The sequence below is a fragment of the Chiloscyllium punctatum genome, chromosome 23 (assembly GCF_047496795.1).
Source record: "Chiloscyllium punctatum isolate Juve2018m chromosome 23, sChiPun1.3, whole genome shotgun sequence".
NCBI lineage: Eukaryota > Metazoa > Chordata > Chondrichthyes > Orectolobiformes > Hemiscylliidae > Chiloscyllium > Chiloscyllium punctatum.
In genome coordinates this window covers 51655288-51675920 of record NC_092761.1, presented here as the reverse complement: position 1 = coordinate 51675920, position 20633 = coordinate 51655288, and the positions used below count along the sequence as shown (strand labels likewise).

Sequence of the window (20633 nt, the reverse complement as noted above, 5' to 3'; positions counted from 1 at the left end):
GGTAACAAGCTTTAAAAGGTAAATGAGTGATTTACATCCCTCATGTACATATAATATTGAATGGAATTCTTGCTATTGTCCTTACTGACTTTCTTCATCCTGAGGATTGCTTCCATGTCTCTCCAGCCAGTATCATCCCAGTCACTATTTTGTGTCAATTACAGGAACCCTTTCCAACCTGGAACTAATAGAATCTATAACTAAAATAATCTATCGTGTTCTAAGCTCTTGAAAGCTGCAGGTTAAAAGTGATTGACATCAGTGACAATTGATGGCAGGGGGTAAAATCTTCCAATGGTGATTCAGCATTGGGTTCAGTTCCCAAACTGTCTGGCCATGCAGCTTCTAAGAAAATAAGCACATTTTTTTAAAGCAGAAAAGGCCTAATATACTGTTGACTGGATGGCGCTCTTTCTGATAGCTGTTCTATGGCTAAACCTGGCAACAATTTGTCAGCATTTGCAAATTCCCCGAAGAAAGGTAGGTACTGTATTGGATTGTATGTGCAGGTGTCCACATCTCAGTATAAACTGAGAAAATAAGTGTACCAGTAACCATTCAGCCCTCTGAGCCTGCACAACCGCTCAATATATTCATGGCTGATTGTACAATCTGTTTCCTATTGCTGCCCTCTCCCCAAACCCCTTGATCCCTTCAGCTGCAGGGCTATGTCCAGCCCGTTCTTGAATATATTTAATGAACTGACCCCAGCAGTTTCCTGTGGGGAAGAATTCCACAGTTTCACAATTGTCTGAGTGAAGAAATTCTTCCTCCTCTCAGTCCTGAATGGCTTACCTGCTTATTCTTAATCTGTGACCCCAGATCTGGACTTCCCCAACATGGAGAACATTATTCTCGCATCTGTGGGCTGCACAGTGGTACAGTAGTTAGCCCTGTTGCCTCACAGCGCCAGAGACCCGGGTTCAATTCCCGCCTCAGGCAACTCTCTGTGTGGAGTTTGCACATTCTCCCCGTGTCTGTGTGGGTTTCCTCCGGGTGCTCCGTTTTCGTCCCACAGTCATTTGGGACTGATGTGCAGGTTAGGTGAATTGGCTATGCTGAATTCTCCGTAGTGTTAGGTGAAGGGGTAAATGTAGGGGAATGGGTCTGGGTGGGTTGCGCTTCGGCGGGTTGGTGTGGACTTGTTGAGCCGAAGAGCCTGTTTCCACACTGTAAGTAATCATATCTCTAACCTGTCCAGTGCCAAAGCATTGTAGAAACCAGTGCATTGAGATTATCCCATATTCTTCTGTCGTCTCAACAGGCAAACTGGAGAGGCTTGAGCCTTCCCCATGACATCTGATTATTCCTATTGCTGTTTCAGCTGCCGTTCTATACACAAACAAATTGTTCTTAATGCTAGAGAGCAAATCTGTTTAGATAGGAGAGAATTGATATATATTGTGGTACAATATATTCCAGCTCCACAGGATCTCGAGGTTGGATTTTCTGTTGATTGGGCTGAAACTCTCAGTTTCTAAGGCCCAAATGAAACAAGTTGAGATTGTTGGAACCCTGTCTACATTGGACAAGAGAGCACCTAAAAGGAAACTGCCAAGCTGGTGCTATAAACTCAAGTTCTGGTCAGATATTTTATATTCTATTTGACTGACCCATATACTCAAGGGCTTCTTGAGAACCAGACATAGTGGTTTTCACTTCCAATGGATTACGTTTCAACTGACAATATATTTCATTGTAAGAAACATTTTCCATTTTTGTGGAGTTTAGTTAGTAATATTTTATCACTATGTTTATAATTAATGACTGTAGATAATGTACCTTTCACTTTCAGGATTTGTACATCAATTTGAAGCAACTTCAGTCAGTGTAATAACTAATTTCCTTCTTGCCTACTTTGACAAACATGCGTTTCTCTTTTTCAGAATATAAACTTAATTTTAATTAATCTGCATTTCCCTACCATTTGTTAACTTTTCAGCACAGCATTTCCATGATCAGCATGGTCTGTGGTTTCTGTGGTGCATGGCTCACTGGATGAACTGTAAACAGCCTAAAGGTCATGGTCTTATTTGTTCATGGGGTGTGGATGTTACTGGCTATGCTAGCAATTATTCCCCATCTCTTATTGCATCACTGCAGTCCCTCTGGTATAAGTGTACCCACAGAAATTTTATAAAAGGGAGTTCCAGGATTTTGAAGCAGCATAACTGACAGAACACTAGTATAGTTCAAAGTCAGGATGCAGGCTTTCGGGTGATAGTGCATCGGCTTCCCTTATCCTTCTAGATGATAGAGCTCAGGGTTTGTAAGGTACTGCAGTGCATCTTGTAGATGATACATGTTGCTGCCCTATGCATCCATGGTGAAGGGAGTGAATGGTGGTTTGTGTGCCAGTTGAACTGGCTACTTTATTCTGGATGTTATCGAGTTATAGAGTCATAGAGCCGTTGTCAGCCTTCTTGAGTGTTGTTGAAGTTGCTTGCATCTAGATAAGTGGACAGTATTTCATCGCACTCCTGACCTGTGCTTTATGGATGGTAGGTGGAATTTGGAGAGTCAGGAGGTAAATTGCTTGTGCAGTCTTCCTAGTATGTAACCTGCTTTTGTAGCTACACTATATATATGACTGGTCAGTGAATGTTGATGATGGGCTATTCAGTGTTGGTAATGCCATTGAACACCATGAGATGACAGTTAGTTTCCCTTTTTTGGTCATTGCCTGGCACAAGTTTTAGTTGCTCCAAGTCCAAACCTGGATGTTGTTCAAGTCTTGTTGCAGTCTTACGGACATAAGAGGTCATGTTGTTGCTGTACAGGACATTGGTTAGGCCACTTTAGAATATTGTGTGCAATTCTGGTCACCCTCCTCTAGGAAGATGTTTAGGGTGTAGGTTTGCTCGCATTACTTTGCAAAGACTAGAACAAACAGCCCTACCAACCATCAAACCAAAAATCTGGGACTGCTACATAGATGACACCTTTGTCACCACAAAACGAAACAAGATAGAAGAGACATCTAACATCATCAACAGCACCCTCATAGGCATAAAGTTCACCAAGGAGGAAGAAACCGACGACAAACTCGCATTCTTGGACGTCACAGTTGAAAGAAAGGACAACGGAGAACTACAAACCTGCGTATACAGAAAACCGACAAACGTTGACCAAATACTTAACTACACCAGCAACCATCCCAACACACACAAATGAAGCTGTATCAGAACACTATTCCAACGAGCCACTAACCACTGCAGCACAAACGAACTTTGGAAAACAGAGGAGAACCACCTATACAACGTATTCAAGAAGAACAGATACTCAAGAAATACAGTCCGCAGATTCCTCAAGAACAAACCATGACAAGCAGACCAAACACAGCCAGGAACCCTAACCACCTCAAAGAAGTTTCAGAAATGACAACCAGACTACTAAGACCCCTCAGAAGCCTCATCGCACACAAACCCACCAACACTCTCAAACTAAAACAAACAAACTTAAAAGACCCATGGACAAAACCAACGTCATCTACAAAATTCCATGCAGGGACTGCCATAAACACTACATAGGACAAACAGGAAGAAAGTTAGCCACCAGGATACACAAACACCAGCTAGCCACAAAAAGACACGACCCTCTCTCCCTCGTAGCCTGACACACGGATGAAAAAAAAACACCATTTTGACTGGGACAACGCATCTATCCTGAGACAGGCTAAGCAAAGACATGCCAAAGAATTCCTAGAGGCCTGGCACTCCAACCACAACGCCATAAACAAACACATAGATCTAGATACCATCTATCAACTTCTCAGAAAACGAACAGGAAATGACATCACCACAGACCCCAGGAACCCCATCCAGGAGAAAGATATAAATAGAAAGCAGGAGACAACAGCTTCACTTCACTTGGAGGTAGCCACTGATGATGTTACCTAGCCAGGTAATGAAATGACTGGATATCAAACCTACAGCTCCGCGAGCAAACCTATACCCTAAACCTGAACTACAAACCTTGCAGGAAGATGTTGTAAAACTGAAAGGGTTCAGAAAAGATTTACAAGGATGTTGCCAGGGTTGGAGGGTTTGAGCTATAGGAAGAGGCTGAGTAGGTTGGTATTGTTTTCCTTTCAATGTCAGAGTCTGAGGGGTGACCTTAGAGGTTTATAAAATCATGAGGGGATGGATATGGTATGTAGACGAGGTCTTTTTCCTGGATTGAGGAGTCCAGAACTAGAGGACGTAGGTTTAGGGTGAGAGGGAAAAGATTTCAAAGGGATCTAAGGGACAACTTATTCATGCAAAGGATGTTGCATGTATGTAATGAGCTGCCGGAGGAAGTGGTTGAGGCTGGTACAGTTACAACATTTGAAAGACATTGGATGGTTATAAGAATAGGAAGGGTTCAGAGGAATATGGGTCAAGTACTGGCAAATGGGACCAGATTCATTTAGGACATATGGTCAGCATGGACAAGTTGAACTGATGGATCTGTTTTCATGCTGTACACCTCTGTGACTGCTTCACTGTCTGAAGAGTCATAAATGATGCTGACCATTGTGTAATCATCAGTAAACATCTTTCTTCTGGCCTTATGATGGAGTGAATATCGTTGATGAAGCCACTGAAGATGGTTCGGTCTCGTACACTATCATGAGGACCTTCCATAGTGATATCCTAGAGCTGCGATGATTGGTCTATAGCAATCACAACCGCCTTCCTTTGCCCTAGGTATGAATCCAACCTTCAGAGAGCTTTCCACCTAATTCCATTTACTCCAGTTTTTCATAGGCATCTTGATACTTCACTTTGTTAAATATTGCCTTGATGTGAAGAGCAGTCAATTCTGTTTTACCTTCAGAGTTTAGCTCTCTTGACCATATTCAGACCAAGGCTATAATGAGTCAGGAGCTGAGTGGTTTTGATAGAACCCAAACTGAGCATTAGTGCGTAGGTTATTCGTTGCTACTTGATAATACTGTTGATGATTCTTTCCGTCACTATGGTGATGATCGACTGTAGGCTGATAATGCTGTAATTGGCCAGATTGGATTTGTACTACCTATTGTGGACAAGACATACCTGGGCAGTTTTACACATTCAGATAAGTGCCAGTGTTAAAATCTGCAGTCCTCACTATCTCCATGTAACTATATTGGAACAACTTATCTAGAGGTGCAGCTCATCTGGAGCATAAGTCTTTAGTGGTATTCCCAGAAACTTGTCAGGGCTTTATAGTATCCAGCCAGTTAATGCGTTATAGACCAAACAAAACCCCCTCAAAATATTCAGAAGATAATCTAGACCTTACCTTTATTTTAAAGGTAAATGTAAGGTTGCATTTCAGATGCAATTCGATTGGTCAAACAAACAGGTTTAAAGCAAAACACACTTTATTCATCCACTACAGTTAAAATTCAACAAAAGAAGAAATTGGAATGAGGCTTATTTTCCAATACTATATTCGAAAACTTAACAGAATAATAGATACAATAGCTATTATTGATTAACTGTTACTGAGAGCAACATCCCATAAACACACCCTTGGGCAAAAAGCACATTCAGAAAACAGATCGTTTCACATGCAGGAAAGAACACCCAGCTTTTGGCTGTAATTTAGTTGTATTACTGAATCTTGGATTCAAGATGGTGGCAGAGGAAGCAGCTCCAGCTGGAGCATCTTTTTCTCTTTTTTTCTCTCTGTTTTAACTTTGACTTGTTGGAGGCAAATGGTGGAGACTGAAGATTATGATCAGTCCCAGAGGCGAGTCGCAGGCCAGGCTAACTTGAGGATGGCGAGTCCAGGAGACAAGTGGAGCAGAGGCCTCCACAGGAGCAGCAAGGCCCTTGAGGACTGGAAGCAACACCTGAAGATTTGAAGCCCAGTGTGTTCAAGAGACTTGGCCCAGGTGGTCTGAAGGCTGGCATGGCCTTGATAAAAGGACTAAAATTTGTGTCGTTTTAAAAAGAAAATATCTTTATTCTTATGTTGAACATTTATGATTCTCTCAAGTCTGTAACGCATACTTAGGTATAGGATACCGAGGTGCAGAATACTTAAGATAGTGCCAAAATAGCAACATTACAAGCTTTTCACTGCACTCATTCGAGTGCACATGACAATAAAGGCTAATTCTAATTCAATTCAGAAATGGAGAGACGGGAAAAAACAGCTTCCGTTTCTTCAAGACTCTAACTACAACTGTCACTGAATAAAATTTAAAAAGTAAACTGAAATCCTGGTTCTGTGGGAGCTTGACTACACCCATTCAGGCTGCTACTGTTATTCCAACTGCTAAGAAAAAAACCAGGACCTGTCAAGTTGTTTACCAAAGTGGGTCTGATTGACAACTCACCATGTCCGCCTTAAAACCCTTCGCAAAAAGAAAACAGGGCAAGATAACCTCTTAAAGCCATAGTATTGTAACAAATGATATCAAATTAATCAAATTGGCTGAAGACTGGCATTTGTAATGCTGGGGACCTGGGGAAGAGGGCTGAGGTGAATCTGCTACTTGGCACTTCTGGCTGAAAGTGGATGTAAATGTTTCTGTCTTTCCTTTTGCACTTGTGCGGGCTCCACATCATTGCAAGTGGGGGAAATTTGTGAAGCCTTCAATCTCCTGTTAATTGTTTAATTGTCCACCACCATTAATGACTGGATTGGCAGGACTACAGAATTCATGTCTGATCCGTTGGCTGTGGGATTGCTTATTCCTGTGATTCAGAATGTCTGTGTTAGGCTTTTATTTGAATAGCTTGTATAATAGCTGACCCAATTTTGGCACGAATCCTCAGATGGCAGTGAGGAGGATATGGGCTATCTTTGTTGTCATCATTTCCAGTCTCTTATCCAAAGTTCTTTGGTCTGTCCAGTTTCATTCCTTTGTTTCAGTCTGTCCAGTTTCATTTTTTTGGATTGGTTTGATACATTTGAGTGGCTTGCTAGGCTATTTCAATAGGTGGTTAAAACTCACCCAATTGCTAGCGGTCTGGAATTTCATGTCGGCCTGTTGAGGTAAGGATGGCATACACATTATCATTTAAAAGACCTCTGTGCCAAATGGGTGTTCATGACAATGGTTATGCGGTCATCAAAAGCTAGCTTTTAATTCCAGATATTTATTGAATTAAAAATCCACGATCTGCTCTTGTGAGATTCAAACCCGTGTCTCCAAAGCATTGGTTGGGTCCTGGACTACTAGTTCAGTGACATTACCATTGTCTCTCTACATCTGGTACAAACTGTGTTTGATAAAAGGAAGTCACTAACACACTGCGTATTTGGACTCTTTGTAAAGTAGTGAATTTTAGCAAATATAAGTGGGGATTTAAATCAGTCCTGATCATTATTTCTTAATTTTTGCGTTATCTGATTTCTCTCAATTTCTACGCTGCCAGGCACAGTGTCGGATTCATGGTCAGCAGCTAAGAAAGGTTGGTTTGAGATTGTTCCAGATGTCGCTTCACAGACCCGTGCTTTTTCCTCAGCCATCTGTCCTGATTGCGATCCCCTCCCCACCTCAGTCGTTGCATATCATATGTAGCAAACACCACAAATTGCTGGAAAAACACAACAGGTTTGGCAGCATCTGAGGAACACAGAGTAACTGTTTTGAGTCTAGTGAGACTTCTTCAGACTCAGTTCTAAAGAAGTGTCACTGAGCTCAAAAGGTTAAGTATATTTTATCTTCACATATGCTGCTAGACCACCTGTGCTTCTCCAGCAATTTCTGTTTTTGTTTGTTTCAGATCTCCAGCATCTGCAGTTGTTCTTCATTTTATTTTAGCATTTCATACTAATGTTGTTACTACCATCAGTAATTCTGGTCCACTTTGGCACTGCACTGATCTGCATGCTATCCTGTTACAATGTTTCGATATTGTGTCTTGTTTGAAGTATATATCTGGAATGTTTGTATTCTCTAATGATGAAATGTTGTTAACTTTTTCAGTCCATGATCAAAGCCACTGCCAGGTTTACAAATCACATCATAACCTATTGCTTTTGGTTAAAAAGCCATTAATCACTGGCTGTTTTCAGTGTAAATGCAGTGTGAACCCAAACTGGCTGCTGTTTTAAAGTTGTCAATGTGTTCTGTCCTAATTCTCAAATCATGCATCCTTTATAATATCCCGCTTTTCTCTAATCCTCTTGGAATCCTGATGCTGTTATTGAATTGGTAAACTGTCAGTCATTTGTTTTAGCAAGTCCTGAAAATTAAGTCAGTACTTGAGCAGGAGGCTGATAATTCTGATCAGGCCCAAGATTTGTAATAAGCACAGAGACTTGTCTGTGCTTTTGGTTTGATTGTAAGATTACCATCAGTGCCAGAGTCTTAATTAATCCTAATTTGTACTTACTATTCGAGTAGGACAAAAAATGTGATTCGGATAGCTAGTAGAATCAAGTGGGCTCACTGGAAAAGACTGATCACTCAATAGGAAGGTTGCTGTACTCCAAAATACTGCAGAATTTGGTCTATTATGACCCGAGGACTCTGCTTCAGCGAACTGTAAATTCTGGTGATCCATGGAGAGGCTACTCCTGGCTGCGCACGTGATAGAAGCTTCATATACTGCACCTTTTTGTTTTGAGTTGTGAACATGTCTATATTGGCATAACTTAGGCCGCGACAGCATCCCTTTGGGGGACAGTATGCTTCATATCAGGCAAATAGAAAGCTTTGTAGATTTATCACTACCTTGAGGGACTTCAATAAGATTTAGAGCATAGGAAGAGGCCATTGGTCCCAATATGTCAGGATTTGAGCCTGAATTGTGAATCTGAATCAAATTTCTTTCATTGTCCAAATCCTTTTTTACTGCCTATTAAAAGTTCCAGGAACTCTTGTAGACAATTCTCTGCTTTAATAACCCAGAGAATGGTAATCTTTATATTGCACTTGCTACCAATTAACCACCAATGCAAATAAGTTTCATTTATTTATTGTCTCAAAACATGTAATATAATTACAGTCGCTCTCAAATCTTGACATTCTATTTCATGATTCTAACCTGTTCATTGGCAGCCTTTTTTAGTTTTATTTGAAATTCCCCACTGTTTGTATCATTTCCACACTGAAGTTATCATGCTCAGACATGTCTCTTAAGGACATTGGAATCCAATTGTTTTTAAAACTACTGTTGGTAGCTCTGTTGAAGTGAGATCTCCATCGCTTATTTTAAATGCAGGTTTCCAAAGGCGACAGATAATGACTGAAGTGAGGGTTATGTCCATAAGACACAGGAGTGGAAGTAAGGCCATTCGGCCCATCGAGTCCACTCTGCCATTCAATCATGGCTGGGCTTTTTAACTCCACTTACCCGCATTCTCCCCGTAGCCCTTAATTCCTTGTGACATCAAGAATTTATCAATCTCTGCCTTGAAGACATTTAGCGTCCCGGCCTCCACTGCACTCTGCGGCAATGAATTTCACAGGCCCACCACACTCTGGCTGAAATGTCTCCGCATTTCTGTTCTGAATTGACCCCCTCTAATTCTAAGGCTGTGTCCACAGGTCCTAGTCTCCTCGCCTAACGGAAACAATTTCCTAGCGTCCACCCTTTCCAAGCCATGTATTATCTTGTAAGTTTCTATTAGATCTCCCCTTAATCTTCTAAACTGCAATGAATACAATCCCAGGATCCTCAGCCGTTCCTCGTATGTTAGACCTACCATTCCAGGGATCATCCGTGTGAATCCCCACTGGACACGCTCCAGTGCCAGTATGTCCTTCCTGAAGTGTGGGGACCAAAACTGGACACAGTACTCCAAATGGAGCCTAACCAGAGCTTTATAAAGTCTCAGTAGCACAACGGTGCTTTTATATTCCAACCCTCTTGAGATAAATGACAACATTGCATTCGTTTTCTTAATCACGGACTCAACCTGCATGTTTACCTTTAGAGAATCCTCGACTAGCACTCCCAGATCCCTTTGTACTTTGGCTTTATGAATTTGCTCACCGTTTAGAAAGTAGTCCATGCTTGTATTCTTTTTTCCAAAGTGCAAGACCTCGCATTTGCTCACATTGAATTCCATCAGCCATTTCCTGGACCACTCTCCCAAACTATCTAGATCCTTCTGCAGCCTCCCCACTTCCTCAGTACTACCTGCCTGTCCACCTAACTTCGTATCATCGGCAAACTTCGCTAGAATGCCCCCAGTCCCTTCATCTAGATCATTAATATGTAACATGAACAGCTGCGGCCCCAACACTGATCCCTGCGGGACACCGCTCGTCACCGGCTGCCATTCCGAAAAATAACCTTTTGTCCTAACTCTCTGCCCTCTGTCAGACAGCCAATCCTCAATCCATACCAGTAGCTCACCTCGAACACCATGGGCCCACACCTTCCTCAGCAGCCTTCCATGTGGCACCTTATCAAAGGCCTTTTGGAAGTCTAGATAGACCACATCCACTGGGTTTCCCTGGTCTAACCTACTTGTCACCTCTTCAAAGAATTCCAACAGGTTTGTCAGGCCCGACCTCGCCTTACTAAATCCATGTTGACTTGTTCTAATCTAAGAATTTAGAAACCTCATCTTTAATGATGGATTCTAGAATTTTACCAACAACCGAGGTTAGGCTAATTGGCCTATAATTTTCCATCTTTTGTCTTGATCCTTTCTTGAACAATGGGGTTACAACAGCGATCTTCCAATCATCCTGGACTTTCCCTGACTCCAGTGACTTTTGAAAGATCTCAACCAACGCCTCCACTATTTCCTCAGCCACCTCCCTCAGAACTCTAGGATGTAGCCCATCGGGGCCAGGAGATTTATCAATTTTAAGACCTTTTAGCTTTTCTAGCACTTTCTCATTTGTAATGGCAACCATACTCAACTCAGCCCCCAACTCCGTTTAATTGTTGGGATATTACTCATGTCTACCACTGTGAGGATTGACGAAAAGTACTTATTACGTTCTCCAGCTATTTCCTTATCTCCTATCACTAGGCTTCCAGCATCAATTTGAAGTGGCCAAATGTCTACTTTTTCCTGTCGTTTGCTTCTTATGTATTGAAATAAACTTTTACTATCATTTCTAATATTACTGGCTAGCCTCCCTTCATATTTGATCCTCTCCTTTCTTATTACTCTCTTTGTTATCCTCTGTTTGTTTTTGTAGCCTTCCCAATCTTCCGATTTCCCACTGCTCTCGGCCACTTTATAGGATCTCTCTTTTTCTTTAATACATTTCCTGACTTCCTTTGTCAGCCATGGCTGTCTAATCCCTCCCCGGATAATCTCTCTTTTCTTGGGGATGAACCTCTGTACAGTGTCCTCAATTATACCCACAAACTCCTGCCATTTTTGCTCTACTGTCTTCCCCGCTATGCTCTGCTTCCAGTCTATTTTCATCAGTTCCTCTCTCATGCCCTCATAATTACCTTTATTTAACTGTAACACCATTACATCCGACTTTGCCTTCTCTCTTTCAAACTGCAGACTGAACTCTACCATATTATGATCGCTGCTTCCCAAGTGTTCCCTTACTTTAAGATTTTTTATAAAGTCTGGTTCATTACATAGCACTAGGTCCAGAATAGCCTGCTCCCTTGTGGCTCCATGACAAGCTGTTCCAAAAAGCCATCCTGTAAGCATTCCATGAATTCCCTTTCTTTGGATCCACTGGCAACATTATTTACCCAGTCCACCTGCATATTGAAGTCTCCCATGATCACTGTGACCTTGCCTTTCTGACATGCCTTCTCTGTTTCCTGGTACATGTTGCGCCCCTGGTCCTGACCACTGTTAGGAGGTCTGTACATAACTCCCATTATGGTTTTTTTGCCTTTGTGGTTCCTAAATTCCACCCACACAGACTCCACATCATCCGACGCTATGTCATTCAGTGCCATAGATTTAATTTTGTTCTCAACTAACAAGGCAACCCCGCCCCCTCTGCCGACCTCCCTGTCTTCTCGATAAGTTGAAAATCTTTGGATGTTTAACTGCCAGTCCTGACTCCCCCTGCAACCACGTATCTGTGATGTGGTTCCCATTATTCATTCCCATTATCTTGGATTTTAGTTTGGAAATGTGCTGCAGCCTGTTAGAATCTGTTTTGCAGCTACGTTTGTAATTTTTTGTGTGTTCAATGCTACATAATCTTTCTCACAATTCATGTGTACACATGGTAACAGTATCTATTTTCTGAACAGGTTCTGGGATGATTGATCCTGAAGGACTGATGCCTGATGAGAATGCAATTGGTAGCAACGAGAACAATGTTAATGGAAATGTGGTATGGACCGTGTTTACGAAAATCTTTCTTCTAGTCTGTGTGGTCTTGTTTGCTAACAGGAAAGTGGACTTAGTTGTATGTTTTGATTTGTATCATTCAGATACACATGTTGCCCTGTGTTCCTTTTTCAGCTCTTTAAACACGGTAGACTGACAACATAGGGCATTTGTATTATATGTGCTGATTAATGTGAAGGTCAGTAGATTGTTATGTTCCCCTTAGACACTGGTAACTTTAAAGAAGATAAATTCAAACTCCCAATGATGCGTAGAAGAATTAAATGACAACATTTCATATTTTAAGACGCTGTGTAACAAATAGGCTAAAATCCATTTTGACTCAGCACTGTTTTTGCTCTCTACATAAGCTTTACAGAACAGAAGTTTCCCCTCTTCAGACAACTGAAAATTTTGGGTGTTGTGGTGCAGTGATACCATCCCTACTTCTGAGACAGAAGGCCTCCCTCGGCATGTCATGGCCAAAGATTGATTTTTTTAAAAAATGGACATCCAAAAAACCCACATTGCTGCTGAACTTTGCAGTCTCTCTTAAGTATTCATTCAATTTTTCCAGGTTCTTTGTTCCCAAGGATTTCTACTCTTTTTGTTCCCAGCCTGGTAATTTCTAACTTGACAATTTTCTTCTGAATTTTCTATTATTCCTATAGCGCAAGCTGGTGATTATTCCTATAGCGCAAGCTGGGGAATACTTGAATCTTGGGAATTCCCTTCCTCAAAAGGCAATGGATACGGAATTTTAGTTAAAAATCACCCAACACCAAGTTATAATCCAACAGATTTATTTGGAAGCACTAGCTTTCAGAGCACTGCTCCTTTGTCAGGTGGTTGTGGAGCATAAGATTGTAAGACACAGAATTTATAGCAAACGTTAACAGTATGATGTAACTGACGTTATATATTGAAAAAGACCTGGATTGTTTGTTAAGTGTCTCATCTTTTAGAATGACCATGTTGGTTTCAGTTCTTTCATCTGTAAAACCCAGAACTTTTCTGAAGTTACATTCTCAAGTGAACTTTAACAATAGGTGCCATGTTGGCCCAGATAATGCATTGAAGGTGTGAAGTGTCTTGTGTGAAGCTGTCTGTGCCCCAATGTTCTCACTGATTCTATGTATGAAAAGGGATTCGTGCAGTTTTTGAGAAAATTAAAATGTAATTCTGCAAGTACAAATTCACTTCACAAATGTGTGTGTGTGTGTATGTGGATGGGAGTGCTAGAAGGGGGGGGTGATAAGTATTTGTGAGAGTATGTATGTGAATGTAAAGGGGTACAAGTCTGAGAGAGTGGGTGTGTGTGGGGGAGTGTATCAGCATGGGTGTATGTGTGTGTCTCACACACGCACACTCCTATCCCACTCATACACTCCCACACATATACCTTCTCACAGACCTACGCGCCCTTTACACTTACTCACTCGCACATACTCATACCCCACCACGCACGCATATCCGCACACATGCATATATAAGTTTGTGGGGTGAATTTGTACTTGCAGAAACATTTTATATTGCTCAAAATCTGCAGTTACGGAAAGAGTTCCAGCAACATGTCATCATGAATCACATTGGCCTTCAATCCTGGTGAAAATGCTGACTAGCGACTCTTTAGATACACTTTGTTCTATGTTGGAAGTAAATGGGTGTTTTAAAGCATGAATCTTTACAACTGACACTCTCGCCACCTTTCTTGGACTGTCAAGTCTTTCAGTCTAAACACTCAATATGCTGCCTTCCTTTCCATATGTGAATATTTTGCAACTCCTTCACAACAAAACAATCTCGGCTTCCTTTTAATCTCTAACAGTCAGGCCTGTTTTTAGACAGACTTTAAAGCAGGTCACATCACCATCTCCAAGGTTTTGCAGTTCCAAAACACAAGACTTGTCAGCTTTACAATTGTAATTGATGCAGGTGACTTTTGAGCTTTCCTGGCAAGACCAATAGATATTAATATTAATTTGTGCTTAATTTTTCTTTTATTACTTCATTGTAGTTCAGTGTTCACTGCACTCTAGTTCACTCCCACCTGGAAGATTTAACCATTTTTTCAACAGTCAGTGTTGGGCGAAAACATTTAGAGGCACAAGACCATTTCTGCCAAATGTTTGGGAAAATCCAAAGCTCCTCCCACTACCCAACTCATAGAACATAGAACATAGAAGAATACAGCGCAGTACAGGCCCTTCGGCCCTCTATGTTGCACCGATGGAACTCTCACCCATGCTTTGTTTCCTCTCTTTGCTACCAATGTTAAACATGTAGTTAGTCTACTTCTGAGTATTTCATGTAACAAAGCATTCCAGCTGCAAGTTCACAGAGGTCACCTATTCTCTAATGTAGTCTCTTACTACTGACAGCTTTAACGTTACAAAGTTGCAATAAAAAGTAGGTTTTCCAGACAGAATGCTCGAAAAATGTCAGCCTTTATATGTACAGTTAACCTCTAACAGTAAATGGTGAGGAATGTAGAAGTAGACTTCAAACTATGTAGTGGGATGAAATGAGATCTACAAACTCATGTTCTCTTTTATGTTCTCTTGTATAAAAGATTATGGGATTATGTAATTGTTTAATTAAGATGATGAGAGAAGTTGAATGGGTACGGTAGGCCATTCAAGTGAGGAAAGCAAAAAGAAAAGTGGTACTGGTAGGTGACTTGATAATTAGGGGTAAAGATAGCATCCTTTGTAAGCAGGATTGAGAGTCCTGCATGGTGTGTTGCCTGCCTGATGCCAAGCTGAAAGCACACCTTGAACTGGCTTGGGTGGTCACATGGAATTAAAATGAGTAAATGAAGAGGAGGGGGAATAGGTTCCTACAGCAATGTGTCCTTGATACAACAAGGAGACAAGCAATATTGGATTTAGGAATGAGGAAAAAGATGGATTTAAATAGTAACCTAATTGTGCACAAACCATTATCAAATACTGATCATAACATGCTCGAGTTCAGTGTAGCATTTGAAAATGACAAGGATGTATCGGCAGCCAGAAATTTGGATTTAGGTAAGGCTCTCTTTAATGAGATGAGACTGACACTGTCCACTGTAAACTGGGAAAATCTGTTATTGGGTAAAACAACTGAAGAACACAGATGTTTAAAAAAACACTTAATACAATGCAAAACCATTTCATACACTGAGAAAAAAATTAAGTCATGGATAACTTGGGTCAAAGGACAGCATAAAACTAAAAGAAAAGCATCCAAAAACATAGCGCAGATCCTGCTGAATGGTAAAGATACGAAGATCAGCAAAGCACCACAAAACATTTTGTGTAGGACAACTGAAAGGGTTGATGAAAGGAAAATGAAAACCAATAAGAAATGTTATAGTTACATAAATGAAAAGTAGGTGGTCAGGAGTAATGTTGGCCCATTAAAGTATGAAAGTGGGGATATTGTCAATTTTCTTTAGATTAGATTCCCGACAGTATGGAAACAGGCTCAGTGGTTAGCACTGCTGTCTCGCAGCGCCAGGGACCCGATTAGATTCCAGCCTCGGACGACTGTCATAGAGTCATAGGGATGTACAGCATGGAAACAGACCCTTCGGTCCAACCCGTCCATGCTGACCAGATATCCCAACCCAACCTAGTCCCACCTGCCAGCACCTGGCCCATATCCCTCTAAACCCTTCCAATTCATATATCCATCCAAATGCCTCTTAAATGTTGCAATTGTACCAGCCTCCACCACTTCCTCTGGCAGCTCATTCCATACTTTGTCTATTTATCCTATCTATGCCGCTCATAATTTTGTAAACCTCTATAAGGTCACCCTTCAGCCTCCGACGCTCCAGGGAAAACAGCCCCAGCCTGTTCAGCCTCTCCCTGTAGCTCAGATCCTCCAACCCTGGCAACATCCTTGTATATCTTCTCTGAACCCTTTCAAGTTTCACAACATCTCTCCAAAAGGAAGGAGACCAGAATTGCACGCAATATTCCAACAGTGGCCTAACCAATGTCCTGTACAGCCGCAACATGACCTCCCAACTCCTGTACTCAATACTCTGACCAATAAAGGAAAGCATACCAAATGCCGCTTTCACTATCCTATCTACCTGCGACTCCACTTTCAAGGAACTATGAACCTGCACTCCAAGATCTCTTTGTTCAGCAACACTCCCTAGGACCTTACCATTAAGTGTATAAGTCCTGCTAAGATTTGCTTTCCCAAAATGCAGCACCTCGCATTTATCTGAATTGAACTCCATCTGCCACTTCTCAGCCCATAGGCCCATCTGGTCCAGACCTTGTTGTAATCGGAGGTAACCCTCTTCGCTGTCCACTACACCTCCAATTTTGGTGTCATCTGCAAACTTACTAACTGTACCTCTTATGCTGGCATCCAAATTATTTATATAGATGACTTTTTCCCCGGGTACAACAGAGTGTTACAAGGGGACATAAATTTAAGGTGAAGGGTGGAAGGTATAGGGGAGATGTCAGGGGTGGGTTCTTTACCCAGAGAGTGGTGGGGGCATGGAATGCGCTGCCCGTGGGAGTGGTAGAGTCAGAATCATTGGTGACCTTTAAGCGGCATTTGGATAGGTACATGGATGGGTGCTTAATCTAGGTTAGAAGTTCGGCACAACATCGTGGGCCGAAGGGCCTGTTCTGTGCTGTATTGTTCTATGTTCTATGTTCTATGACAAAAAGTAGCGGGCCCAGCACCAATCCTTGTGGCACTCCACTGGTCACAGGCCTCCGGTGTGAAAAACAACCCTCCACCACCACCTTCTGCCCTTTGAGCCAGTTTTGTATCCAAATGGCTAGTTCTCCCTGTATTCCATGAGATCTAACCTTGCTAATCAGTCTCCCATGGGGAACCTTGTCAAACGCCTTACGAAAGTTGAAAAATGTGATGCTGGAAAAACACAGGCCAGGCAGCATCTGAGGAGCAGGAGAATCGACGTTTCGGGCATAAGCCCTTCTTCAGGAACGCCTTACTGAAGTCCATATAGATCATATCTACTGCTCTGCCCTCATCAATCTTCTTTGTTACTTCATCAAAAAACTCAATCAAGTTTGTGAGACATGAACTCCCACGCACAAAGCCATGTTGACTATCCCGAATCAGTCCTTGCCTTTCCAAATACATGTACATTCTGTCCTTCAGGATTCCCTCCAACAACTTGCCCACCACCGAGATCAGGCTCACCAGTCTATTGTGCCCTGGCTTGTCTTTACCGCCCTTCTTGAACAGTGGCATCACGTTTGCCAACTTCCGGTCTTCCGGCACCTCACCTGTGACTATCGATGATACAGATATCTCAGCAAGAGGCCCAGTAATCACTTCTCTAGCTTCCCACTGAGTTCTCGGGTACACCTGATCAGATCCTGGGGATTTATCCACCTTTAACCGTTTCAAGACATCCAGCACTTCCTCCTCTGTAATCTGGACATTTTGCAAGATGTCACCATCTATTTCCCTACAGTCTATATCTTCCATATCCTTTTCCACAGTAAATACTGATGCAAAATATTCATTTAATATCTCCCCCATTTTCTGTGGCTCCACACAAAGGCCGCCTTGCTGATCTTTGAGGGGCCCTATTCTCTCCCTAGTTACCCTTTTGTCCTTAATATATTTGTAAAAACCCTTTGGATTCTCCTTAATTCTATTTGCCAAAGCTATCTCATGTCCCCGTTTTGCCCTCCTGATTTCCCTCTTAAGTATACTCCTACTTTCTTTATACTCTTGAGGATTCACTCGATCTATCCTGTCTATACCAGACATGTGCTTCCTTCTTTTTCTTAACCAAACCCTCAATTTCTTTAGTCATCCAGCATTCCCTTTCACCCTGACTAGAATATACTTTCTCTGGATTCTTGTTATCTCATTTCTGAAGGCTTCCCATTTTCCAGCCGTCCCTTTACCTACGAACATCTGCCTCCAATCAGCTTTCGAAAGTTCTTGCCTAATACCATCAAAATTGGCCTTTCTCCAATTTAGGACTTCAACTTTTAGATCTGGTCTATCCTTTTCCATCACTATTTTAAAACTAATAGAATTATGGTCGCTGACTCCAAAGTGCTCCCCCAATGATACCTCAGTCACCTGCCCTACCTTATTTCCCAAGAGTAGGTCAAATTTTGCATCTTCTCTAGTAGGTACATCCACGTACTGAATCAGAAAATTGTCTTGTACACACTTAAGAAATTCCTCTCCATCTAAATCTTTAACACTATGGCAGTCCCAGTCGATGTTTGGAAAGTTAAAACCCCCTATCATAACTATCCTATTATTCTTACAGATAGCTGAGATCTCCTTACAAGTTTGTTTCTCAATTTCCCTCTGACTATTGGGGGGTCTATAATACAATCCCAATAAGGTGATCATCCCTTTCTTATTTCTCAGTTCCACCCAAACAACTTTCCTGGGTGTATTTCTGGGAATATCCTCCCTCAGTACAGCTGTAATGCTATCCCTTATCAAAAGTGCCACTCCCCCTCCTCTCTTGCCTCCCTTTCTATCCTTCCTGTAGCATTGGTATCCTGGAACATTAAGCTGCCAATCCTGCCCATCCCTGAGCCATGTTTCCGTAATTGCTCTGATATCCCAGTCTCATGTTCCTAACCATGCCCTGAGTTCATCTGCCTTCCCTGTTAGGACCCTTGCATTGAAATCAATGCAGTTTAATTTATTAGTCCTACCTTGTCCCTACCTGCCCTGACTGTTTGACTCACTTCTGTTCTCAGCTGTATCAGTCTCAGATCGATCTCTTTCCTCACTATCTCCCTGGGTCCCACCCCCCCCACCCCCACCCCCACCCCCACCCCCACCTTATTAGTTTAATCCTCCCAAGCAGCTCTAGCAAATTTCCCTGCCAGTGCATTAGTCCCCTTCCAATTTAGGTGTAATCCGTCCTCCTTGTACAGATCACTTCTACCCCAAAAGAGATTCCAATGATGCAAAAATGTGAATCCTTCTCCCATACACCAGCTCCTCAGCCATGCATTCATCTGCTCTATCCTCTTATTCCTGCCCTCACTAGCTCGTAGCACTGGGAGTAATCCAGATATTATTATCCTTGAGGACCTCCTTTTTAAATTTCTGCCTAACTCTCTGTAATCCCCCTTCAGAATCTCAACCTTTTCCCTTCCTATGTCGTTGGTTCCAATGTGGACAATGATCTCTTCCTGGCCCCTCTCCCCTGTGAGAACATTCTGCATCTGCACCCTCTCTGAGACGTCCTTGATCCTGGCACCAGGGAAGCAACACACCATTCTGCTTTTTCTCTGCTGGCCACAGAAATGTCTATCTGTACCTCAGACTACAGAATCCCCTAACACAATTGCTCTCTTGAAAGCCAATGTACCCCTCGTTGCATTAGAGCCAGTCTCAATACCAGAAACTTGGCTGTTCGTGCTGTGTTCCCCTGAGAATCCATCACCCCCTACATTTTACAAAACAGCATACCTGTTTGAAATGGGTATATCCACAAAAGACTCCTGCTCTAGGTGCTGACCTTTCTTACCCTTCCTGGAGTTAACCATCCATGTAACTGTACCTGAGACTTTTCTCCCCTTCCTATAGCTGCCATCCATCACATACTGTTGCTGTTGCAAATTCCTCATCACTTCTATCTGTCTCTCCAACCAATCCACTCGATCTGATGAGATTTGCATCCAACAGCATTTATGGCAGATATAATCTGCAGTAACCCTTAAACTCTCTTTAAACTCCCACATCTGACAAGAAGTGCATATCACTGCAAAGGCCATTTTTACTCCTTCACAATCTACAGACCCAGAAAATAACACTGTCTTATTTCTCTACAAACACTGCCCGAGGTTAAATTAATAGCTATGGCTTATATTTTAAGGTTAATCAAGAGACTTATCTCCGAAAACATAATCAAGAAAGAATCCACTATACTCACTACTGCAGCCTTTCTCTTGGACAGACTTAAAACAACAATTAACTTATCTGATTCTGTGTTGTGAACTTCACCCAATAGTTCCTCCAAGATTAGTTGTGAATTTCACTGTTTGTTAATTTTCCCAGATGCACTCCGATGTCCAGCGATACACAAATTCAAACAGCAAAGGCGGTAACTGTGCAGGTTCTCTTTCTTTCCCCCTCCCCCTCCCCCTCCCCCTCCCCCTCCCCCTCCCCCTCCCCCTCCCCCTCCCCCTCCCCCTCCCCCTCCCCCTCCCCCTCCCCCTCCCCCTCCCCCTCCCCCTGCACTGTCCTCACCATATACTTCCTTTGTCTGCTCTTCTCCCTTTTAAACTGCAGTTGTTTTGACTTTTTTTTCCAAAGTTCCAAAACAATGCAACAGCATATAAAAAAAGTAATTGCTGTTCCTGGAATTTGAGGAAATCACCTCCAACACCTAAAATACCTCAAAAAAAGGAGCAGCTCTTACAGCCAGAAATTGTTCCCGTCCTCCA

The 20633-nt window shown here is 42.2% G+C and overlaps 1 protein-coding gene across 3 annotated transcripts in view; it reads left to right on the top strand.

Annotated features, from left to right (window-relative positions):
* The window catches only part of aplp2 (amyloid beta (A4) precursor-like protein 2), a 219861-nt gene that overhangs the window by 179590 nt on the left and 19638 nt on the right, over positions 1–20633 (top strand). For 2 of the 3 annotated variants that reach the window (XM_072592987.1, XM_072592990.1), the window contains 2 exons: positions 7362–7397; positions 12132–12214. In XM_072592987.1, coding sequence (XP_072449088.1) covers positions 7362–7397; positions 12132–12214 — 119 coding nt within the window. The remainder of the gene's footprint in view (positions 1–7361; positions 7398–12131; positions 12215–20633) is intronic. The other variant, XM_072592988.1, reaches the window with a different exon arrangement.